Raw genomic sequence first — 24,656 nt, 5'->3', positions numbered from 1 at the left:
TAAATTTAGGTGTTTATTTGGATAAGTATGTTAAATTAAGGGTAATTTGCAAAATTAGTTCCCGACCTTTGAATTGGACTCTTTCGTTATCCCAGTTGCGTAGGAGGTCGTCCCAGAGGAGTTGGTAGAATTGCCAATCTAAGGACGATTTGTCCTCCCAGGCATTGAGGATGTACTGCTCGTAGAGTTTCATGACCTCTGCCTTGCACCAGACACCCTCTCCCTTGGAACGTAAGGCTTCTTCGAAGTGCTCGAATGCGATTGGCTGCTTGACCATCCGAAACGACACTTTTTGTCCGTTTGGTCAATGTTCGTGTCTCGTGCCATAGTCGACGAAAATACAGACAAACAGGTTATATATGAGTTTGAGACCAAGAATGGTGTAACTCGACCTGTCCGATTCAAAGACTCCGAGGGCGACCATGAAATTAAACGGAAATTAGCTAGGAAGGAATATAAAAATTTTTTATTTCATGCAATGTTTTATTTCTGTGCCGTCTTCAAGTATGCCCCAGTACTTACGCTTGGAGAGGACATGAACTTCGGTGAAAATTTTGTCCAATTTGAATTGACCCATCTTTTCACCGACCATGCCCATTTCAATGAGTTTGTTGTACCCTTCTTCGTTCGTCATGAGTGCGTCAATGTTCTCATAGTAAACCTTCACTTTGGATTTGACTTCGGAGAAGAATTTGTTGTAGTTGTCAAGGACTGCTTTTGCGAACTGAGGGTAAGACCAATGTTCGACAATAGGTTTTAATGTGGTTACTAAGCCACTTTGACCTTGAGTGAATTCGTACTTCAAAACAAAAGGAGAAAACCTTTCAACAAAGTTGTCGACCTTCTCATAATGTTTACTCTTCATCTCTTGAGGTTTCTTAATGGAATATCCCCATGTCGAATTCATAAGCAATTTGAGTGTCATTGCAAGTTTGGGGTTTGAAGCTTTCCTAATATCATACAGTTGTTGTATGACTTTTCCAACTGTATAGTTCCTTCCCGGGAACTCACCACTTCGTTTGGAATTCCAGTCGGAATATATTGGACAAACCTCATGTATGCAGCGTTAAGGTCGACATAGTATATCTTTTCATCTGAGTCGAACTTGTCGCAACCAATTGGTCCAGTTTGTGGAAATTCAAGTGAGTCTCTTATTTCTGAGAAACTTCTCCTGTTATCTCATAAACATCGTCGAAGCAACCTGTTTCATATAAAACCTTCTGACCTAACTCAGATGCTCTCCAATACAATTTGACGTCAATTGGATGTCTCAATGGAAGTTTGCTTTAGCATCTTGAAGTTCTTGCAACCTCATTGGAAGTTCTTCTGGTTCAGGTTGGTATCCGAACAATTCCAACTCCTTGTGGAATTGTGTACTTCTTTTGTACTAGAAACTTTGTCTGGAACAACTTTTGGTCTTGCTAACAGTGAAAAGTTTGTTTCGTCTTTTGGTACAAAAGTTTCTGTCAGCTTGTCATCTGGAATTGGTTCCAACAAACCTTTCTCGAAAAGAATGTTTACAGCTCTGACAATGTTGCACTTGCCTTTTCCGAACAATGGGTTGTAAGACTTTCGTTCAACATGAAGTGGTTGTGGACAATTACAATCTTCAACCATGGTAAATTGAACTCAACAACATAGTCGTCATGTGAAGAACCTTTAGCTGTAGGTATGTTGACTCGGATATTGACATTTGCCAACGGTGCAATTTTTGCCAATTGACCTCGAGAATGTACCTTGTCTTCACACATGACTCAAGATACTTCATCTTCTCTTCTGTAACAAGACCAGAGTTCCTGAGACATGTAAGAATGCAAGGTTCATTGACAATTGTTTCAATTGAATTGTAAATTCCATACCTTGTCAAGTCAATGTCAGACTTATTTATGAACGGGAAGTATCCAGCATGTTGTCTGACTGCTTGAGGGTTAGGTTGGTACCATTCGAACTTGACACTTGCAATTCCTTCAATTGCATTCAAAATGTCTGAGTCGGAGTCAACCATTTGTTCTCTTTTGTAGTCTTGAAAGCGTCAAGAAGCATTGCAGCTGTTGTGACATTGCCATGTGCATAGTAAATGTGACCATCCAAATCTGTTATGGTCAATCTGAGATTGTATCCTTTCTTATTTCCGTCTTGTATGGCAGCAAGTACACCCATGAAGCCTTCTTTGTTCTTTCCTTCGTCAAAGTTACTGTAAAGGTTCGACCAGATGTAATTTGACTTCTAACTTCACGGTACTTCTCATATGCATATCTTGTTCTTTCCATGGGAGCATGACCATCCTCTGCACTACCTTTTTTCCTTCTCAAAGGATGCAATTGTTCGTCATGTTTCCAGTAGAATCTGGCAAAGCCGTCGTGTCCTTCAACTTGAGGTTCACTAACATCGAAAGGCATGTCCATAAGACGTTCTTCTTCTAACCTCTCTAGTCTGTTTGGATAATTTGCACGTGCTGTTTCCAAATCCATTTCGTAGCGAAGACCAGACAATTTGTCATAGACTTTTATGGGTCTTCCCTTCCTATATTTAAACTTCTTCGAAACTCTCCAACCATATCTTTGCAACTCTGCTTTTATTCTAGCAGATTTCTATCCATTCTATATGGGGGCATTTTTATAAAAATAAAAAAATATTTTTTTCTTTACTTTACATAACCGCCTGCTGCCATAAGTCTTTGACGCCAACCATACCAGCTAATGAAGGTTGACTTGGTTTAGTTTCCAAACTAAACTTTGGTTTTGGTTTATCTTCAGTTTTTGGTTTTTTCTTCTTCTATCGGTTTTTCGTCACTTTTCGGTTCCTCTGACTTTACTTCACTTGCAGGAACAGTTGTGTCGTCAACATCTTCATAAATATCATATGCCATTTGTTTTTGTTTTCCTTTCAACTTTTTGTGTTTGTTGTAAAGTTTAGAATATTTCGACTCTAAGTCAATGAGATGTTCTATAATGAACTGTTGGTCAGTGAAGTAAACTTTTCCATCTGTTGTTTCGAAAGCTCCTTCAGACTTCAATATTTTATTTGTGAGAGTCTGTTTCTTTTTTGAGATACTTGCCGTTCCATTTTTATGAAAAGTGACTTTGTAGTTAGGGTTTGTATTTCCAGACCTGGCACTTTCTATTATTGAATTTTTCTCTTCATCTGTAAGTTCTTTGACAGGTTTTGACAATGGTTCTGAACTTTTTGTTTGTGGTGTCAAATCTACCGTTTCAACTTCTTCGGTCATTTCATCTCAGTAAAAAATTTTAGTTTGGTTTGTTTTCAACTGGTTGTTGTTGTTTTTTAAGTCGGTCTAAAACTTCCTGAGGTATAGGAAGAACTTGACAAACACGTGGTGTAACTGCTGGAAGTCGACAAATCCATCTTGAACCCATTTGTCTCAATGCTGTATTGTTCATTTCATCTCAGTAAAAAAACTTTACATTCCCCACGTTTGAGGCGGTTGAGGTTGGTTATTGTTTACCCATTGTTGTGCATGGTTATATCCTCTGTTAAAGAATCTTTCACCTTGGTCCATATAGTGTCCTGCTTGGTTATAGTAGTCATTTGCTTTGTTATAATAGTTTCCTGCTTGTCTTCCTACATTGTCCATCCATCCTTGAACTTTTCCTCTTGTTTCAGGATTTGGAATAAGATTTGTTGCATCTCGTGCTACATCCCAACCTTTCTGTACAGTTTGTATAATAGGTTGTGCTTTCTCTTTAAGTATACCTAATGTACTCAAAATCTTCCTTCCAACTCCAAATACACCTCTGGCTATTGTTCCCACTGCGGGCAAAAATCTGGATGCAACTCCTGCTAATGCGCCAAATAAACCCATTTCTTATGGGTTAAAAAATGACGAATCCAAACAAGGACCCCTATGTTTCTAAAGCGACAAAGAAAGCACTCATGATAAAAATCTTTAGTTCAACACCAAATGCTTGGTTTATGGATATCTTGGAAAACATTCCGAGAGTTAGAACAGATGGACCACCATACTGGTTAATATTTGTCGGTCAAAACACAAGATACTGTGAAGCCATACCATTACAGTCCAAAAATATTTTAGATATCTTAGCAGCTTTGACAATATTCGTTGACAAATACCATCCAACAAAACTGACATCTGACTGTGAAAGTTCTTTCAAATCAGATGATGTAAAAAACTATCTGCGTTCAAAAAATGTAAACCAATATTTCATTGTCGACCAAAACCATTCTGCTCTTGGTGTCATTGACGGTTGTATAAAAATGTTAAGAGACTTAAACCAACCACAAGGTGGTGAAGCAAATGAAATGTCATATGACGACAAATATAGACACTTCTCCATGGCAAAGATGAGACAAGTTTTAAATATTTACAATAGCCGTAAACAAAAAGGTTTGGGAAACCACTCCCCCGAAGAAATGAAAAACAACCCTGACTTAGAGAAAGACTATATATTTAATAATTTAGTCAAAAGAGACAAACAAGAAAGAATGCCGGGCTTCAAACTTCAGAAAGGTGACAAAGTAAAAATAGAAATACCTAAACGCGACCCATATGAAAATACTATTGACTATGACAACAATGGGAACCCGACAGGTACTCACATTCGTGTTCGTAAAAATAGAAGAAAGTATACAAGAGAATATTATGAAGTTTTAGGCAAACATGGCAAAATGTACACACTGCAAGCAGAAGATAAAACTACTATTGTCAGACCTCGTTTCAAACTTGTCAAAGTTCAAGGTGGTATACTTTCAAAGACAGTTCCTAACAAATATAAGACAACTCCTGACGAATATGCTAAAGAAGTTGAAAATGACGACTAAGCATTTCTATACCATGCGTAAACTGTCATGTAAGGTGGCATGTAGTCTTTACTTTGTCCCGTTGTTTGCGTATATCCTGAAACGCGATGTGTATGGTTTCCATCTCCCTGAGTGTTACCCCAGAAACAATTTATAGCAAACTGAACGTTGTCTTTAACATCATATCCTTTACCTTTTGTCATTGCTGACCAATCCCAAAATTTATGCTTATGCCAACCTGCTTGAGATGTACTTAAATCTATGTAGTGACTATGTGCAGGTAAATTTTCACCTGAAATCGTTTTACTTCCACCTGTTTCCTTTGAAGAGTTTGCACAATACAAAAACCTGTCGACTATTTGAGTCCAAGTTCCAAAACCCAGAACTGTTTCTGGATTTGTTGAGTTCATTGACGTATAAATAGAGCCTATAGGATATAATGTTTGAAGTATTTCTGTCTTTAATGTTTGAAGCTCTGTTTTGTCTGCTTTCTTGTCATATAAATCTTGAGCAGTGAATTTAATATTATGTTCATCCTTCATGACATAAACATCTTTACATCTAATGTTTCTCATCGTCGTTATGTCGTCATCCGATGTTAAACCTTGTGGAAAGTTAGGAGGTTTACAATATATTGCATCCCCACCAGTTTCTTCAACCGTTCCTTCAATACTTTCTATAGCAACAGTTGTAAAACTTGTATGTGTATGGTTCTTGTCTGCTTTCTTCTCTAACTCATCGTTAACATAAGTTTTATCTGCTTTAAGGTCTAAACATCCTGAAACCCATCCTGTATCGGCTTTAACTTTAAAAGTCTTCGATGTCCATTCATGGTACCAGTCAACCCTTTCTTTCATTTCGTTATCTTTTTCATCCACATATTCCTTATCTGCTTTCTTCTCTAACTTACTAGCCACATATTCCTTATCCGCTTTCTTTTCAAGGCTAACGTTTAAGTCTGTTATTTCAGATATAGAATGTGTATGAGTCTTTTTAGAATATTCGTTTTCAGCTCTTGTCACTTCACTTGACATTTTATTGTCAACATATGTTTTGTCTGCTAGTTCAGGATGAGTATGTTCTTTTGTTGCATAAGCATTGTTAGCTCTTTCTTCTTCTTTTGCTATTGCATCGTCTACATATTCTTTGTCAGCTTTGTTGTCAACATCTGTTTTCAAAAGAAGTTCATTTATAGGTTTCTCGTTTAAAGTTCCTTTTGTTGGATTTATACAGACAGTATTGTTCTTCTTGTCTTGAAACAGAAACTCATCTGTCATTGGGTTTAATGTCAGTTTTAAGTTTCCTTCTTTCAATGACTCAGATATCTTAGAGTAGTTTGAAAAGTTTGTTGTGTTCTTATTTAGAGCTTGCATAATGAGTTGTCGGTTGTGTTGTATTTCTCTCATGGAAGCAATATCTTTCGACATTTTTATTCTAGATAAAATATGCTTTCAATAGAAAAAGAAAATTCAAGAGTTGCTACAACTAAACCATTAGATGAACTTTTTACTAATGTCGGTCAAAAGTTTGAGACAGAGACCGTAAAGCATGAAGGCTATCGTTTTGACTACCCATTAAGATGGCTAAGAGACCCATCTGTCACAAAAGCTATTGGCTTTCGTAGAATGAAGTTCATTTCAGAAGCCATACATGGTTTCCCATTTACGGTCGGTTTTGAAGTTCGATACTATAACAAAGAAAAACGTATGTATGAGAAATTTGAACAGGGAAAACTTTTACAAGTTAGTTTGCTTGTAAACTTAGAAACAACTCTTCAAGCTTTTCAAGAAAAAATAAACGATATCTATATCGAATATGCAAACCAGTATAACATTGACGAGGGAGAGTACCATCTCGATATTATTTATGACAGGAAAAATGCAACTGTTAAAATCAATAAAATAGAAGACCTTGGAGAAAACGTTTATATTTCTACAAAATATAACAACTTGGCATGGTATAGATTTATGAGGATGTTAAATCAGCCTGCAGCATATCCAGTACACCCAGACTTTTATGAAGTCGAAAACCCTAATGGAACATATGAAAATGTTTTCGACCAAGATGCTATTATTGTTCATGCTTCATTTTCTGGCGCCCAAAACTCTTTCTTATGCTTGGCAAATGACTTTTACGAAAAACCTACAAAGTTATATGAACCGCCGAGTGGAAGTATTTCAGACTTTCAAGTATGGTTTACTACAGATGGAAGAAAAAGAATAATTCCATTATACCATGCGTTTTACTTAGAACTTAGTTTCATATACAACTACTATCGAACGGTAAAAATATAATTTTTTAATACGGTTGAGGTGTTGGATTTGGTTGCCAACTAGACTGTGGTGCAGGTTCAGGCTGTTGTATAACAGGAGCTTGCTCTTCTGGTTCAGGGTCTTTAGGTATAATACCAACAAACTGACCTACTCTTTTACCAATATTTTTGACACCGTTCCAAATTCCTCTTCCTACGGTTTTTATTCCATTCCATATACCTCTTCCAACTCTTCTGAAGAAGTTTCCTATCTTACTGAAGAAACCCATTTACTATATGTAAAAATCTAATGTCCGCCTAGTCTCTTACGTTTCCTGTTGAGTTCCATAGCATTCTTTAACTGGAGCTCATACATTCTGTTTCTCCTCTGGTAGAAAACATATTCTGGGTCAACTCCTGTGTTCGCGTCATCTGCATAAAGTTGTTTATATCCCACTTCAGGGTTTGTATAAAAACTCTTTCCATCTCATTTTGCATAACCATGGTGGCAAACCTAACGCAGCGTCATTTGACATGGCAGTTTGCATTTGTACATCTGTTGGCACTTGACCATAGTTTGCCATTGCAGTTTGTTTCTAACTTCATTTGGAATATCTCTGGGTTTGGTTGTCCAGGTTGCTGTGCATTCGCTAAGTTCTGTGCGTCCATTTAATATTAGATAAAAATATCTCTTACGAGTACATATACTGAACATTTGCAGGCATTGTTCATCTTCATATTCTCTATATCTTTCTGCCACGTCAAAGAAATAAATGACTGGAAAAAACCTAACAAGTAGTCCTATTTCAAACCACATTTTTACTAATAAAATTTTTTTGTTATGACACTTTCTCCGTTTATAGGACCTCTCTCATATTCTATCTTGTCATATCTAAACTCATAGTCATGTATGTCCTCTAACCATCTCATAACGGTTTCCAAACCACTTTTATCGGATGTAAAGTAAAAGCATGGATGGTTATGTAAAACGTCTAAAGTTTCTAAAGAGTCTCTCAAAGTCCAGTCTACTTGGTATTGAAAATCCCATGTGTTAAAGAACGGCGGGTCCACTATAAAGAAAACATTTTCCTTGTCTTTATATTTTTCATACAACTCTGTCCAATAACATCTCACAAACTCTATACCCTCAATATATTTTTCTATGTCCTCTTTGAAAACATTTGTATAGTTAAGATATAAAACTTTTGACATAAGTGTTTCAATGTCATGAACTCTTATAGCACCACTATATAATAGTCTAGCAGATATACTATCCCAGTCTATATATTCTGCTTTTTTCAAAACCTCTCTCACAATATTTTTGTTATCTAATGGTATACGTTCCATCTTACCTATCTGAATCTTTTCTTTTAACTCTTTCAATATATTGTTTGTGTCTGGAATATGTTTGAGACGGTCCATATAGTTGTCGAAGTCATTGCATATAATCTTTGAGTCTGGGAATATTGTATGGCACAAATGGGATATATAGAAACTTCCACCGAACAAATCTACAAATGTTAGACCATTCGGTAGTTTCTTAAGTTCTCTCAATATAATATCTTTACATTTACTCTTATTTCCAAAGAACGGTAACGGTGGTTTTGTAAAATTCATTTATATATAATAATAAAAATGTTTTTACCTGAAAAGTGACAGAAAAGTGACAAAACATGAAAACATATATAATTTGTGAAAAGCGACACATTATATAATGTTTTCGACCCAGAAGACTAACAATTTTCCGAATAAAAACTTCATTTATACTAAACATCTTCAGGGCTAGAGGGCGCAACGCGCCTGGAAGCCCCACTACCTTTTTTTTTTTTTTTTTCATTATTACTCTTATATACACAATTATTTTGGTTGAATATAAAACAGGTAAAATTATAATAAAAATACAAACAATTTATTTAAATTTTGAGATTAATAGATTTCTTTTCAATATCACTTAAATTAACACTCAAGAATTCAATGTCTGCTGGTTTCCCTGAAACAAAAGTGATTAACTCATCTTTGATTCGTTGTTGCTTTCTAAGTTTATCAGACAAAGAATACTGTTCAGTTTTGAGGTTTTCCAAGTCATTAATATAATTATCTTCCTTTGCTTGGAATTGCTTTTCCAAAGCAATGATTTGTTCTCTGCATTTCTTTACTTGTTCCATGGTCTTCTCTTTATTTTGGGTTAAAATTGAAACTTCCTGCGAATGAATCTTTCGCAATTCTCCTATTTCATTGACATGCTTTTCTATAGACTTCCTTCTTTCGATTTCAACAAGATGATTCACTAAATAGTGAACCGCTTCTTGTAAATCATCACTGAGTATCCATTTCCTTTGCATTCATTCAAAACAGTATTAATTGATTTTACAGAATTCTCTAATTTTCTGATCAAATTGTGACAGTCTTCGATTATTTGAGCAGAGAAAGAAGGAGAGAAAGGATAAGTTAATGTAATATTAGGATCAGATTTGAGGATTCTTATAACCTCGGTCAAAAGAGAGTTTGAATGTCTCCCGGAATGACACATGCAGACCAACAAGAGTGCACAATGCACTCTTGTCGGTCAAAGTTTTCCAATCGTATTCTGATTGCAATAAATTGTTTGATTCTGGGAGACATGCACAGGCAATGTCTCCCGGAATGACACATGCAGACCAACAAGAGTGCACAATGCACTCTTGTCGGTCAAAGTTTTGCAATCAATTCTGATTGCAATAAAGTTGATTCTGGGAGACATGCACAGGCAATGTCTCCCGGAATGACACATGCAGACCAGGCAATGTCTGCAGCATGCAGACGAGTCATAATGTTGTCGTCAGTTCCGCATTCAAGTTATGAATGCGGAACAGTATGCCATTCTGGGGACATGCACAGGCAATGTCTCCCGGAATGACACATGCAGACCAACAAGAGTGCATAATGCACTCTTGTCGGTCAAAGTTCGCATTCAAGTTATGAATGCGGAACAGTATGCCATTCTGGGAGACATGCACAGGCAATGTCTCCCGGAATGACACATGCAGACCAACAAGAGTGCAATGCACTCTTGTCGTCAAAGTTCCGCATTCAAGTTATGAATGCGGAACAGTATGCCATTCTGGGAGACATGCACAGGCAATGTCTCCCGGAATGACACATGCAGACAACAAGAGTGCACAATCCGCTTTCTCCTTTGAAATCCAACATTCTAATCACATCTACATTAATAAATTGTTATAAAATACTAATCAAAGATCCAATACAATTCTACTATCTTATACACACATTACCAATGTTAACACCTCTTATAACTTAAATTATTTCATAAAAGTTGTTTTTATATCTTATTATTTTCTCATAATGCTTCTAATACATCTCTAATTTCTTACATTCAAACACCAATATCGTCATACTATCATAAGCACTTAATTTTTTCAAATTTTTAGACTTAAATTTGAGCTACATTTTCATCATCATTTTTAGCCTTAAGCTTCTATAAGGTTATAATACATTATCGTAATATTCTAATATTTATGATTCTTACTACTCAATTCAATATAATCATATAAGTCACTCATAATCAGGAGCATAATTTAAAAATCTATAGCTCATATTTTGACAATTATATATATAGATGATGCATATTGCAATTCCGGTTTCAACACGATCAAATGTCAAACCATGATAAAATATATATCAATTTACAAAATATCGATTAACATTAGAATCCATATCTAATTCCATCAATGCACAAGTTGTAAATGCTTAATCCATCTTTGAGAAACGTGAATAGCACAATTTTATAAGATTATTTGTTGAATATTTAAAATATAAGCCAAATCGAATCTTCTGTATATTACTTTAGTTTATAATTGAATGTTAAATGTGCTCAGATAAATATTTGAGTCAGATATCGCATTTTCAAATTTCAAATTTTATCTCATGAAGTTAGAATTCATTTGATCATACAACATCATATTAGTCAAACTAGAGTTCAATCGCGATTCCAAAATGGAACAATTGCTTGTTTTATCAAAATGTTAAAATATTAATCTAAAAAACTTAATATCTAACCAAAACATTCTAGAAATATCATATACAGGTATATGCAATCTAAATGCACACGAAATACTGAAAATTAAAAAGAATATTTATGAGATTATTAAATCTTATGCATTTCAATGAAGAGTCGATAATTATCATCTCTATAGGTTATATATCAACATATGAGTTTTTGGATTGACCACTACTATACTAATGTGATCAAATTAATCTGATTTCTTGAATTTTCATTTGAAGCATTCGCAGTAGTAGGAGTACCTTCATATATTAACATATTAAAAAATTGCGCCCAGATTCGCAGTTTAATCATGATTTTAAGATTGCATTAGATTTCGAAATGCAGAAAAAAATCACTTTAGATTCCCTTCAAACTCTAAGCATAAGCATGTCTCTATATGAGGAAACTACTTGAGCTATTCATTTGGCGGCCCAAAAACTCATGTTGCCTGAGCGCAGAAAATACCAATTTTTGGACCCTGGGTAGGGGGTCATGCATGTTTTCTAAATGTTGGAAAAGTAGGGTATAAATTTTTTATTCATAAATCTAATAGTAGAAAGTATAATATGTTTTGCAACACTTCAATTATCGATTAGTGAACTGTGGTAATGAAATAATGTCTATAATTGATAATAAATTTCTAAAACCTGAATTTTTTTAGGAGTGGCTCGTGCATTTGTTTGTGTGATGAAAGGAGTCTTGAAGTTTATGGTAAGGGAAGGAATTTGGTTTTATCCATATTGATGATTAACTTTCCATAGTAATATGGAACATCATCCTAAATATAGATGTTTTACATGATATTTATATTTGATTTGATTAAAATTTGAGATTTGAAAATATAAAATTGCAAATTATTGAATAATGAAGGATTTTCGTCATTTATTGTAATGGTTTGTAATATAGAATTGTTTGTAATCGATATTAGTGCAAAAAATGTCTGAATTTTAATGAAATGAAAAATATAGCGAATCGAAGTTATTTGTGGTGAGTATTGAGTGATGATTTGACATTTGTAAACTGAGTGATATCAATATTTATTTCTTATGTCTTTGGTTTCTTGAATCAATGAATTCGTTAATACAGATTAACAGGATTCATTGAACCAAAATGATGTTGTTTTATATGATATCGTGTATTTTGAATGTTGCTATTATCCTCGTTGAAATATAGATTGAATTTCCTGAAGATATTTGAGATTCTTTTTTAAATTGTATTAAAAGTCTTGAAACATGTTTCACTTCATTAGAAATTTGCATTATTCTTAAAAGAAATGCAATCTTTTGATGTTCAAAATCCAAAAATATTTCAAAATTTAAAAAATTAATCCCAATTTTGCTAAAAAAGTTTTTAAAATTAGAAAAATAAGAAAATTTTGGAAAAATAACATCTATCATTACTAACTATTTTATGTTTTTATTCATATTTACCTTTAATATGTCTGTCTTTTTTCATAATTCAAAAGATTTAATATTAATTTTTAATGAATTATGTATAAATTCTAAGATTAGTAGACAGGTTAAGTCGTATGACATTCATAAATTGTTTAAAATTCGTTTTAAATATTGAGCATTTCAATTCCAATGAATAAAGGAAGTATTAGTAGCCAACAACATTCATATTATAATTTACTATATAAAGTGATATTGTGTCATTCATATGTTACATCTATAACCTATTTTTTAATAGATTATTAAAGATTTTTATCAAACAGTAGATATTCACAACGCTATTATAGTGGATTCAATTATATATAGTACATAGGTCAATAAAAATGTATCATGCATATCATTCTTCTTATATTTTTTTTGGAATAAAAATTTTGACTTTTTGAATGAAATCTTTAGTATGGTTAACAAAGCATCGATGTTATAAAGCGATATCTCTATATTGTGTTGAATATTTTTAAATTTTATTATCATTCAAATCTTGATTCGTATATAATGCAATAAATGTTGGAAAAGTAGGGTATACAATTCTCATTTTTTTTTAAAAAAAATGATATCAGTATAAAAACTATACTGCATCAATACATCATTAAACTTTTAGTCCAACAAATAACGTATAAATTCACTCAAGCATCTACATTCACAACATCATATTCAATATCATTAAGAATGGGTTCAGTATCTTGGTTTGCAAATGTTGCTGGCTGGCTGTTTGCAATATTTGCGGAGAAATATGATCTTATTGAAATTATATTTCCTTTTTCTAATAGGAATATAATAAATCCAATAACTGCGAAATATAATAAAGCAAAGAGAGCTATGGAAAATGGAGGTCTTGTGAATTTATTGCAATTGCATTTGAATAATGAATCATCGACTGTATTATTATGAGAATTGAATATAAATGATGTGAGTCCGCATTTATTTGAAATATTCTCATTAATACCAATGGTTTCGAAAGCTATTCCTAGATCATTTGTTATATGATCGTGTATCTGAACAACAAAAGGTAAGCCAGTATAATAATATTCTAGCTGTATTGGCTTTTCACTAAGTGGGGTATAGATGTTATGAGTTGGCAGTATAGTTTTGGAGAATTTTATACCAGAAGAATTAAATGTGAGAGGAGAGAAAAGACATGCTTGTTTCGCATATATCTGCATATTCATATTATTGGAGTAGTTAAGAAAGTAAGATTCTGCGTTACACGTACCTTTTTCTAGATTCCATCCTTTAATAATTTCGAGTTCGTCCCCATAATTAATGATACTTATATTTACATCAGAAAATGCGTAATAATTGTTGGCTTGTGGATTTATATCTGTTGATGTTGTGCGATTTTTGATATTATATTTTGTTTGATTCAGGTTTGAATTGGATAAAATATAAAATTTACTGTTATATGAACTAATTTCGACGGTTTCATGTGGAGGTATTTTGATAATTTGGAATGAGTTTAGAGATAAAGATAAAATTGTATTCATCTAAAGTAAAATGACCAATTATTCAACATTAAAAAAAAAAAAAAAAAAAAAAAAAAAAAAAAAAGGTAGTGGGGCTTCCAGGCACTTCGTGCCCTCTAGCCCTGAAGATGTTTAGTATAACTTTGTCCGGACAAGTAAGGGTCTATCGTCGCTACAGGAAAAGTTACGGGCGTTCCAAGGAAGTATACTTTGAGAAGACTTTCCCCATTATAGAATGAGATAGGACGGTTATTTTACAAAACTGACAACACTTTGACCGAGTAGTTTTTTGTGCTGAACAAAAAGTGTCATATAAACATCTGTCAAAAACCGTTTTTTACTTCACTTAAAATGCCACGTAAGCTACGTAAGAATATACGTAAGAGGAAGGGAGCATTGAAACATCCCATAGTAAAACTGACACCACAACAACAGTTGCAACAACAAATGATGAATGACCCCACTATGTTGCAACAAATGTCAAGCAACCCTATGCTTTTAAACCGAGTTATTGGTGCACAGAGTGGAGGTTTAAGAGCGGCACTTTTAGCGAAAATGGCAGGCTATGGTGGAGCTGCAGACGGAACAGCTTATAACCCTCAAAGTCAAATGAATTTGAGTTCACTCAAAAATCAAATAACAGATGTCAAAAAGTCAAACATAGACATACAGAAACAAATAAGTGAAAACGAAAAGAAACTAGAATATGACAGACAGACAAAGAAACTCAATGAGTTAAACGTAGAGAAAAAGAAGAAAGAAGAACAACTGAAAGAACTAAGTACAGAGGAATATGCGAAAAAAGTGTCAGAAAAAGCAGCAGAAGTAGCAAAAATGGAACAAGATGTTATAAATTTGAAAAACCATACTACTCAATATAAAGTACTGAAAGATGAAGAAATAAAACAAAAAGCCCTGAAGACATATATGGATAGCGATGAGTATAAAAAAGAAGTTGAAGCAAATGTAAAGGCAGAAAAACTTTTACAGTTGCAAAACCAAACCGTACAGTATGAAAACTTAGCACAAGAAAGTAAAAATAACGACGCAGCCATGCAAAAGGCAATGAAAAGCGCAGAATATATAAAAGCTAATAATGACTGGTTAGATGCCCAAGCCAACGCCAAAGCAGCCCAACTTATAGGGTCAATAAGGACAAAAATACAAGCGGATGAAGACAGTTCAAATGAAGCTTTAATGAATGCTGACTTTAAGAACGCCTTCGAAGCTCTTCATAGTAAGGTGAAACTAGTGAACGACTTCTCATCTGGAAAGAAACTGAAGTCTGAAGGTTTCGACAAAGAGTTAAGAGAAGTAGCACAAAATATGACGAAAATAACAGATGCAGCAACGAGACAGGCAGTTCAAAGTGCCTATGACGCCGTTAGAGCAACTGTTGTGGAAAGTCAAGAAAAAGAGTTACAACAGACCAAAACAGACCTAGTAAATGCTTTCTTAAGAACGAAAAGTCAGGTAGGACATTATGCTGCAGATGGAACATATGTGCCAGCTGGTGGAACTTATATACCAGCTGGTGGAACTTATATACTAGCTAGTGGAACTTATATACCACCAAACCCTCCAAGAGAAGCACCTGCACCAGGACTACCTAAAACATTTACATCGTCACATGGACACAGACACAGGCATGCACCAAAACAACAACAACAACCAACAGTTCAAAATCCAGCACCACAACCAACAGTTCAAAACCCAGCACCACAACCAACAGTTCAAAACACTGCACAACAACCAACAGTTCAAAACCCTGCACAACAACAACCACAAACAGAGCAAGGACATAAAAGAAGTAGAGAACAAGGAAACCAAGAATTCTTAAAAATGCTTAAGGAAAATTATGGTTACCCAGATACTCTTGACTTTAGTGACAGATATAAAGAAGCTATTAGAAAGTTCAAGGAAGGAAATACTGACCCGAACCTATTTAGCTTTATGGTTCAGCACCAAATGGGATATAATTTCAAACCTGGAAAATACAAGCTCGCTAAGGGATATGATTTAATAGCATATCATCCAAATGACATGAATGAATTTACTCCGAGATATTTGGTGTCAGAGCTAAATGATAATTCAACTATCTCTTCATGAAACGCGTAAAAAATAGAGACGGAACGAAAGAAGAAAGGTTATGAGTCGGATGACTTAATAGGGAACTTTTAAAAATGGTCTCGGAATATATGAAATGCCAGCAGATGAGGTACAAGAAACTCCACAGGAAGAAGTTCAGATACAACCAGACATGGAAGAAATAGTTCAGCAACAACAGCTAGAAGAGCCTGAAGGAAACGAACAAGTCCCTCCTTTGGAAACTAACTTCACAGAACTAGATGAAGATTTGGAACAGCCGAAAAATCTTGACCCTCAACAAGTGTATGCGGGGAATATGGAATCTTTCCAAGAGTCTAAGAAAAATTCGGCTGACATAGTAGAAGAATATCGAAAAATGTTCGCCGACATACAAAAGACTCCAACATCAGATGAAAATATTCAGCATAGAATGGAAGTACTGAAAGAAAGTGTACGCAAATACAACAATCCTTTTTACTTACGACCATATAACGTTCAATCTTTGGCTGAACTCGGTGAAAATAAAAGGTTAAATTTCACCAAAACATATAGAAATGAAACATTGTTTAAAGTTCATTCAGAACCTAGCCAATATGGAAACAAACCTACTTTTGTTTCTGCAGACTATGGAACTACAATGAGATGGGGTCATAAAGCTAATCCGGATAGGTGGTTCATAAACTTACAACCTCAATTCCAAGAAGTTGTAGACGCAATGGAAGTGAATGGTGAACCAGATATAGCTGGTATTTTCAGCGCGGCTTTAATGCCATTGAAAGATATGAAACATGCAGATATTTTGGACCAGTATGAAATGAACATGGCTGATGGAAATATAACACCTGACGTTCTAGAACATTTATCTCAAAGAACTACACAGAACCATAGAGATGGTATATTTGGTGAAGAGTTTAGAAAGAAAGTTAGGGAGAGAGAAGGAAGAGAACCTATTGTACATGACCTTGCAAACGAAAGTTTGCAAAATGTCATAAAAACTTACTTTGCAGACAATGAACCGAGAAGGGATGAATATTTAAGAAAACTCAAATGGACAGTACCAAATGAAATGTTAGTATTGAAAAACATGTTCCATGACAAAATAAAACCAACTACAGAAATAAATGACGCAAGACTGAAACGTTGGGTAAAAGCTTTCCCATTCACAAAAGATATTATTGGTAACATGGAAAGAAAACCAGAATGGCTACAAAAACATATATTTGGAAACGAGCTTATTCCATATGGACAAGCTCTGTTTGAAGAGCTTGAACCGGAAACTCAGGAAAGAGTCATGCAAACAATACGCGAAGACTCAAATACAAACTATGACAAAATCTTTCTAGGATATAGGTTACCTGAGATGGGCGACCAGAGCCCAAAGGCAAAAAGGACACGTGAAATTTACAACATACTAGGTGAACATGAGGCAAAGATGCAACAACTTGAAGCAGAGGGCAAGTTACCAAAAGCGACACCAAAGAAGAAGAGTAGAACAAAGTGAAAGTAGTGAAGAAGTAACTTCATCTAGTGAAAGTAGTGGCAATGAAGGAAAAAGAAGAGTTAAAAACTCAGTCAGGAAGAAAGTAAAGCTTGGTACGAGTGGGTTCTATTATGACACATAAATCCAACTATTCTATATTTTTACCCATATGAAATGTACGCCGCTCAGAATATAACGCCAACAGTTTTGGACGCCATGAACGGAAATGTTTCCGAATGGTATAACGAATGCGACAATGCCATTAGAAGGTCAGAAATAGTTCCTGGAACTTACGAATATACAACTGCTGTTTCTTATGGAAACGTAGGTGAGTTTGGAGAAGGTTCTTCAACAACAGTAGATATTGCTTGCGACAGGTTTCATATTATTTCTATTGACAACTCATTCTTATACGTGGAACAAGACATTGAAATAAAACCTTCTGCCAAGTTGTCTGACAAGAAAGGTTGCAATGGAATTTTCTATGTCGGATACCAATATGCTCCAGAAGTTTTCATGGGATATAAGATATATTCTAACTCTGACTTAGTTCAAACAGTAACATGGGCAAACTATGAATGGTTCGCTTTGAGAAACTCAGTACAACCACAAGCTAGAGAACAAACAGACCAGTATGCAAATATTGAGAAAATAAGAAGACTTGACCCTAACGTTCCAGGAGTTTATGTTAACCTTTCTGGTTCAGATGGAACTGCTGCCACTAAAGTAAAACTGAAACTTAGAGTTCCTTTGTCATCTTTCCTCATCTTCAGGTTTTTAAGATACTTGCCAAACTGGGCAGGAAAAATTTCTATCGAACTTACTCCAAGCAAAAATAACTTAGTCATTGCACCAACACAAGACCCATTCAGCATTACTGTAGCTGGAACTGGTGGAGCCAAGTTCTGTGACTTTTGCAAAGACAAAGTTGACTTAGACTTTGGTTTCTCAAACTTCAACAATGAAGTAAACTATTATTTCAATGCTGCTGGAACTGCTTGGGACCCAGTTAAGTTTACATGCGAAAAGTTTGAATGCAAGAGAATAGAAAGCAGACTTGCAGTCTATATGTTGGACCCAGATATTTCAAATGCTTTAGCTGCCAAATATATTGCAGTTCCACTTATGTTCCCTATACACCAAATATCTGTCAAAGACTTTGCAGGTGAAGTTGGAAACCAAAGTGCTGACCCAGGTGCAAGAACAGATATTGCTTTAACAACTGCAATGAAACATGCAGATACTATGTTTGTACTGTTCAGACGAACTATAAATGACTATTCTTGTTTCTACAACCCCGGTATTAAATATCATATAAACATAGATGGCAAATATTATCCAAGAGAAGAATATTCTACAGTTGAGGATATGAGGTCATACAACTTGACATTAGATGCTATGAACTTTAACAACAACTTCACAACAACCATTAACCCTGAAATGCAAAGTTCTATTATGCCATATGTGAAAGTATGGACTCATACAGGAGGTCAAAAAACTCAATATACAAATGGAGACCGTTCAAACTTTTGGCTTGGCATTCCATTTGCTGACTCAGAAGACTTTATGGGTGGTATTTCAACTGTTTACTGTACAAATACAATATACTGGTGACAGAGACGGTCCAGATGAACTGAGAGCAAAGAAGTTTACAAAACCAATAGCACTTTTCACGGAAGATGCTCTTTTGAAGATTCGTTCGATGAAACCTGCTGGGGCTCCTCAGATTGGCATAACGACAGCTTCCATCGAGCAGATTTTGGCAGCAGGTCAGTAAGTTGTTCTTGAACTGACTTCTCTCCGTCAAATATTGACAGTACGCCAGTTTTGACATAATATTGTAAGATAAACTTTCCTTTAGAAATATCTGTAAGTTTTGTTGTTATATTTTTGTCAACGTCAAGAACTTTCACCATCTCGGTTATACCAACTTTCTTTGCTTTATGAAAATATTTAGGTTCAGCAAAGACTGCTATTCTATAACATTTACCATTGTTTGTATAAAGAACTATTCTGTCAATGTATTTGTATTGTTTGTGTGTGTAAACTTTGTTCTGCTTCAATTCAATAAGATATCCGAATACATCCATCTTTTTATTCTAAGTAAAATGTCATTTCCGAAAAATAGAAGCGTGAGTGTTTCAAAAGGTTTAATGGCGGTGGCAGATGTGAAGTTAAATTCACCAACTCAAACAAACAGTCAAAGTGTTGTTGTCAATGTCAAAGACAGAGATGTTGAAGTGGGGAAACCATACGAAGACGAAGATGGTATAACAATTGTTCCTGTAAAAGAACCAACATATCCTGAAGTTAGCAGAGACTTAAGTTCTGTTGCAGATATTCGAAACGACTACCAACAACTGAAAGACAAACTTCAAACTCAGGAGAAGATTTGTCAAGCTTTAGGTATAATGTTAAACTTGGTCGAACACAACCCTGTAAAAGTGAACTCATATGTCATTGCACCTCATGAAGTTTTGAAAGAACTATTGAAACTTTTGACAGAGGCAGACGATATAAACATCAAAGAAATAGAACCCGACATTAGTTGCTGTGGTGTTTCATATAATGTCATTGACAAGATATACGTTATGAAAAGAGGTGAAACGTTGAACTTAAAGTATAGTTTCCCAGACGTCATAAAAATATTTGACGACCACAACATTTCATTAAAATTTATTTGCTAAGTAAAAATGTCAAAACTTCTTGAAAGATGTTTGAAGAAAAATAATATAGACTTTATTTCATGTAAAGGACTTTACACACTTTTGAACGATATGAAAGACCCTGTTTTGTTTGTTCGTGTAGACAAAGGAAAGTTCTATGTCTTTACAAAATATTTGAACTTCTTAGACAGAGAACTTCAAGAAACGCCATGTGAAAGTTTAGATGAAGTTCTTCTCCACTTTCAGAAAAACTTTTAAATATATATAAATGGCAGAAGATATAATGGTTTATACTATTACGACTAAAAACCCGAGTCATATAATTCTATAACAACAAACTTACAAAGTCCTCAAGGACGATATTGTAAACTAACCTTAAACACAATGACGACTAAAGCCTGTTTTGCTCTTTTGACACCAGAAGACTTTATTGTTGTGAATGGTAAAAAATACTCCTTTGAAGATACTTACTCAGATATACCACCAACAGGTTTTGTTGACTTATTTAATACTTTAAGTACGGGTGTAACATGTGCTGCAACTAGAGCAGGTTTCATTATGTTTGGATGTCCGACTGAGTTTACTATAAACAATATGAGCTATAATACAAAACTTATTTCTGGTTTTTACTACCAACAGTTTCCTATAACAGGAAAAGGTGTCATACAAGGAATGTCTATTCCATTGACATTAAGCACACCAATCTTATATATTGTTTCAAACTTAGGTTCAAAGTGTTATTCGAACGTCGACAGAAACTATTATGACCAAAAGATACTTATGCGTATAAACAATACTTTCTCTGCTGGTTTGCCTATTGTTCATTCGAATGCAGAATTTTCAACCTTAGTGAACTCAAACACTTTGGCAAGTATAACGTTGACATTAGTTGACGCAAACTTTGTTCCTGTAAAACTTTTATGTCCTATGTATTTGTCAATGACGGCAGAAAGTTTCGAATTGGAAGATGCAACTGGTGAAAGTATTGTATTACAAGAACAACTTCAACAACAAATAGCTCAAGAACAACAAATGCAACAAATGCAACAACAAAGTCAAGAATAAAAAAAATATTTTTTTTTATTTTTATAAAAATGTACAGAATAGATGTTTCAGATTTTTATGACTTCCAAGCATTCAGAAATATGTGTCCATTTAGAGACTATAACAAAGCAGTCGAGAATTTGAAACGTTTAGTCATTTATGTCGACTCTGCCCCAGAATGTTATGTTATGAAAGAATGGGATGTAGTCTTTAACAAACCAAGAGCAACAATAGTTTCAGAACAAGAATGTAGACAGAAACTTAAGAAAATAAAAGTCGTACAAGTTGGCATGAAGATGTTAGATGCTTGGGATATCTTATTGTCAAAGTTAGAAGATTTTTCAGTTCGAGGTATAAAGTTCTATACACCTTCTCCAAACTTCTATTCTATCTTCACTGGATATAAATATGAACAAGTAGAATGGAAAGAAAATATTATAGAAGCTTGGTTAGACCATGTCAAAGAAATTATATGCAATGGAAACGAAAGAGTCTATGAGTATATCTTATGTTGGTTTGCAAACATCTTACAACATCCAAGTGCTAAAAATGAAACTGCTCTCATTATAATTGGAAAACAAGGAACTGGTAAGAACACATTCTTTACAGATATTTTGTGCAAACTGTTAGAAGGTTATTCGAATCCGAATATGACAAACTTAGAAAACATCTGTGGCAAGTTTAACTCCTCAATAGAGAATATGAAACTTATAGTTTGTAACGAACTTCAAAGTATAGATACAACAAAAGTTTTAAACTCAGATGCTTTGAAGAGTCTTATAACAGATAAAGTTGGAGTTGTTGAAAGAAAATATAAAGACCAAAGAGTTTGTGTAAATGTTGCAAACTTCATTATGATTTCAAACAATGCTGTTCCGATGAAGTTAGAAAGTTCTGACAGAAGATATGTAGTTGTCAGAACGTCAGATTCTCATATGCAAGATACAGAATATTTTGACGACTTAGCAGAAACTTTGACATCTGACTTTTACAACCACTTGTTCTCATATTTTATGACATTAGATATTTCTAAGTTCAATCCAAACAAATTCCACATACCGAAGAGAGACAAACATTGTTAGAAGCAAACAAGAGTGTATATGAACTGTTCATAGATGAAACTGACTTTGTGTCATTAGATGAAAGGTCATTGTACGATTCGTATAAACAATATTGTCAAGAATATGGTTATATGACAGCGTCTAAACGAACATTCTTGGCAAATGTCAAAAGTCTTTTAGACGTACAGAATGGTGTATATACAAAGAAAATTTTTTCTGAGTAAATTTAAAAAAAAATATTTTTTATCCGATAGAAAAAGATGGCAAAATTCATCTCAGTAAACAAGTACATGTCAGGACTTAAAGAAGAACTAGACCCATTCACATATTTGAATGTTTACTTCTACCATTTTGAAAAGTCTTCATTCAGCAAAGTTTGGAACATCGAACCAGTTAAGTTTGCTATTGTGACTAAAAATGGTGCGAAATTTGAAGACTTAGACATAGAAGGTTTGTTAGCAGTCAAAGAAAGTTTTGACAGAAGGTTCTCAAACCTTAAAGAAGGCAAAGCATACAAACTTGTTATACCTTATGAACCAAAGAAAGCAGACGACTATGAATATTATGAGTCTAAGATAGTTGAAGTTCAAGGTAAATTGGGTAAAAAGATTTTAGAGTCTAAGCCAGTGTTTGCTCCTAAAGAGGAAGAGAACATTGACATTGACCCAGAAATGTTCTAAAAATAAAATTTTATTTTTACATGTCAAATTTCTTTTTCTCTGGAACTGGTTCAGGTTCTTTCTTCTCTTCTTCTACTTTCTTTTCTTTCTTTTCTCTCTTCTTCTTTTCTGGTGGAGTTATGTCAAATTTGGCGCAACTATATTTATGTAAAAGTTCTTTGTCCTTTAATAGCTCATCTATTCTGTTTTCTATTTCATCTTCAAGAACAGCGCATGTGTCTTCTTTGCATTCTAAGAAGTTTTGTTGGACTTCATCTCTCCAAGAGGCGTCATCTCTGTCAACAAGTCTGTCATTGACAAATTTTAAGACTCTCTGCTAATGTTTTATGGTTCTTGTCATATTCCCAGAAACAGAACTTTAGAACAAATTCACCTTTCTTGTTTACACTATGTAAGATTTTATGGTCGACAGATGTTTTGCTGTCGAAAAGCTTGTCTCGAATATAGATAGCGAAATCGCTAGACATTTTCTAAAAGATAAAAATTTTAATTTTTCTAAAAATATGTTAGAAAAAAAGTTTGCTGACATTGACAAGAAATTTGAGAATGTTTTAAACAAGAACAAGAGGAAGTTAGAAAATGCTCAGATAAAACCTATACATGACAAGTTCTTATTTGCTCAGAATGGTATAACAGGTCTAATTGCACCACCTGGGTCGGGTAAGACTTTCACTTATCTTAAAATGGCTGCACAACAACAAGAACTAGATGAGAAGAACCCATTCTATGAGTTAGTTGTCATTTGTAGTACTTCTGGTCAATTTGACCAAACCGTCAATTCGTTCAAAGATATTATAAAGAAGTCTAAGTTAGTATGTATAAAAGACTCTGAGTTGTTAGATTGGATAAAGAAGTACCAAAGAAGAGTTTTGAAGTATAATGCTATAAATGAGTATATAAATTCTAAGTTTAAAGACCCTAATGAGGAAATGCAGAGAATATTAGAGAAGAAACACTTCAGAAACAAACAGAAAGAGATAGAATACATTTCGAAGAAATTGCAATCGTACGATTGGAAGACTTACCCTCATAGATGTCTTCTTATCTTAGATGACTTTGCTTCTCATCCTTTGCTTAAGAATAGAGAACAAGATATGTGTCGAATTCTTAAGAAGCTCAGACACTTTAACATCTCAGTTGTCATTTGTGTACAGACAGCAAAGAGTTTAAGTAAGGATGTAAAGAGAATACTTACTGACATTGTACTTTTCCCCGGATTGTCCGAAGACGATTTCATGGAACTTATGAAAGAGTCCATGGCAGGTAAGTTTGACAGATATGAACTATGGGAGAAGTACAAAGTCATACAAGACCCTCATACTTCTTTCAGAATTCATATCTATGCGAACAAAGTTCAAATTGTAAAAAGTCAAGCTTGAAAAATCTAAGTGTTTAGTCTTAGTAAGATGGTAGCTTCTTAAAGCATATGCCGTCCTTGAGTTTTAGGTACGTGAAGAGAAGTACAATGAATTCAATTACGAGTACAATTGCAATGACAACCAAGGCAACTATTTTTGTCTTTTGCCAGCAAGGGTACTTCTTCTCTTCCAATGGTTCGGCAGAACTATACTCACTCATGAGAAATGCCAAAACGGTTTAATAGAAAAAGTGTCATCTACCCTACTTGTTTGAAGTTGTCAAAATACTCTGTTAT

The 24,656-nt window shown here is 34.3% G+C and overlaps 10 protein-coding genes and 3 pseudogenes across 13 annotated transcripts, besides 2 other annotated features; 9 read left to right on the top strand and 4 right to left on the bottom strand.

The window, feature by feature from the left end:
- Positions 1 to 13: 13 nt before the first annotated feature.
- On the bottom strand, positions 14 to 277 carry TVAGG3_0345650 (uncharacterized protein; the record flags this gene model as incomplete). Its single annotated transcript, XM_051230891.1, has 1 exon — positions 14 to 277. The coding sequence occupies one exon, from the start codon at positions 275 to 277 to the stop codon at positions 14 to 16; it is 264 nt and encodes an 87-aa protein (XP_051100621.1).
- Positions 278 to 460: 183 nt separating this feature from the next.
- Positions 461 to 5,771: a mobile genetic element.
- TVAGG3_0345640 lies at positions 1,750 to 2,614 on the bottom strand (annotated as a pseudogene). Its single transcript has one exon. A coding segment is annotated over exon 1 (865 nt).
- Positions 3,422 to 3,823, bottom strand: TVAGG3_0345630 (uncharacterized protein; the record flags this gene model as incomplete). The annotated part of the gene is made up of 1 exon (XM_051230890.1): positions 3,422 to 3,823. The coding sequence occupies one exon, from the start codon at positions 3,821 to 3,823 to the stop codon at positions 3,422 to 3,424; it is 402 nt and encodes a 133-aa protein (XP_051100620.1).
- A 453-nt stretch (positions 5,772 to 6,224) lies between the features above and the next one.
- TVAGG3_0345610 (uncharacterized protein) lies at positions 6,225 to 7,073 on the top strand (the record flags this gene model as incomplete). The annotated part of the gene is made up of 1 exon (XM_051230889.1): positions 6,225 to 7,073. One exon carries the CDS (start codon positions 6,225 to 6,227, stop codon positions 7,071 to 7,073), a length of 849 nt encoding a protein of 282 aa, XP_051100619.1.
- Positions 7,074 to 14,334: 7,261 nt separating this feature from the next.
- Positions 14,335 to 14,911, top strand: TVAGG3_0345600 (protein of unknown function, DUF4106 family; the record flags this gene model as incomplete). The annotated part of the gene is made up of 1 exon (XM_051230888.1): positions 14,335 to 14,911. A coding segment is annotated over one exon (577 nt), but the record flags the coding sequence as incomplete, so codon positions are not given.
- TVAGG3_0345590 (protein of unknown function, DUF4106 family) lies at positions 14,911 to 15,896 on the top strand (the record flags this gene model as incomplete). The annotated part of the gene is made up of 1 exon (XM_051230887.1): positions 14,911 to 15,896. A coding segment is annotated over one exon (986 nt), but the record flags the coding sequence as incomplete, so codon positions are not given.
- Positions 15,897 to 16,651: 755 nt separating this feature from the next.
- Positions 16,652 to 24,405: a mobile genetic element.
- On the top strand, positions 17,726 to 18,151 carry TVAGG3_0345580 (uncharacterized protein; the record flags this gene model as incomplete). The annotated part of the gene is made up of 1 exon (XM_051230886.1): positions 17,726 to 18,151. A coding segment is annotated over one exon (426 nt), but the record flags the coding sequence as incomplete, so codon positions are not given.
- TVAGG3_0345570 lies at positions 18,185 to 19,215 on the top strand (annotated as a pseudogene). Its single transcript has one exon. A coding segment is annotated over exon 1 (1,031 nt).
- Positions 19,705 to 20,238, top strand: TVAGG3_0345560 (protein of unknown function, DUF4106 family; the record flags this gene model as incomplete). The annotated part of the gene is made up of 1 exon (XM_051230885.1): positions 19,705 to 20,238. The coding sequence occupies one exon, from the start codon at positions 19,705 to 19,707 to the stop codon at positions 20,236 to 20,238; it is 534 nt and encodes a 177-aa protein (XP_051100615.1).
- Positions 21,363 to 22,392, top strand: TVAGG3_0345550 (annotated as a pseudogene). Its single transcript has one exon. A coding segment is annotated over exon 1 (1,030 nt).
- Positions 22,583 to 23,002, top strand: TVAGG3_0345540 (protein of unknown function, DUF4108 family; the record flags this gene model as incomplete). The annotated part of the gene is made up of 1 exon (XM_051230884.1): positions 22,583 to 23,002. One exon carries the CDS (start codon positions 22,583 to 22,585, stop codon positions 23,000 to 23,002), a length of 420 nt encoding a protein of 139 aa, XP_051100614.1.
- TVAGG3_0345530 (uncharacterized protein) lies at positions 23,019 to 23,177 on the bottom strand (the record flags this gene model as incomplete). Its single annotated transcript, XM_051230883.1, has 1 exon — positions 23,019 to 23,177. A coding segment is annotated over one exon (159 nt), but the record flags the coding sequence as incomplete, so codon positions are not given.
- On the top strand, positions 23,686 to 24,381 carry TVAGG3_0345520 (protein of unknown function, DUF4106 family; the record flags this gene model as incomplete). The annotated part of the gene is made up of 1 exon (XM_051230882.1): positions 23,686 to 24,381. The coding sequence occupies one exon, from the start codon at positions 23,686 to 23,688 to the stop codon at positions 24,379 to 24,381; it is 696 nt and encodes a 231-aa protein (XP_051100612.1).
- Positions 24,406 to 24,656: the final 251 nt, after the last annotated feature.

The sequence above is a fragment of the Trichomonas vaginalis genome, chromosome V, assembly GCF_026262505.1.
Source record: "Trichomonas vaginalis G3 chromosome V, whole genome shotgun sequence".
NCBI classification, from domain to species: Eukaryota; Parabasalia; order Trichomonadida; family Trichomonadidae; genus Trichomonas; species Trichomonas vaginalis.
Note: the sequence above shows the minus strand (reverse complement) of the source record. Positions and strands in the feature narration are given on the sequence as shown.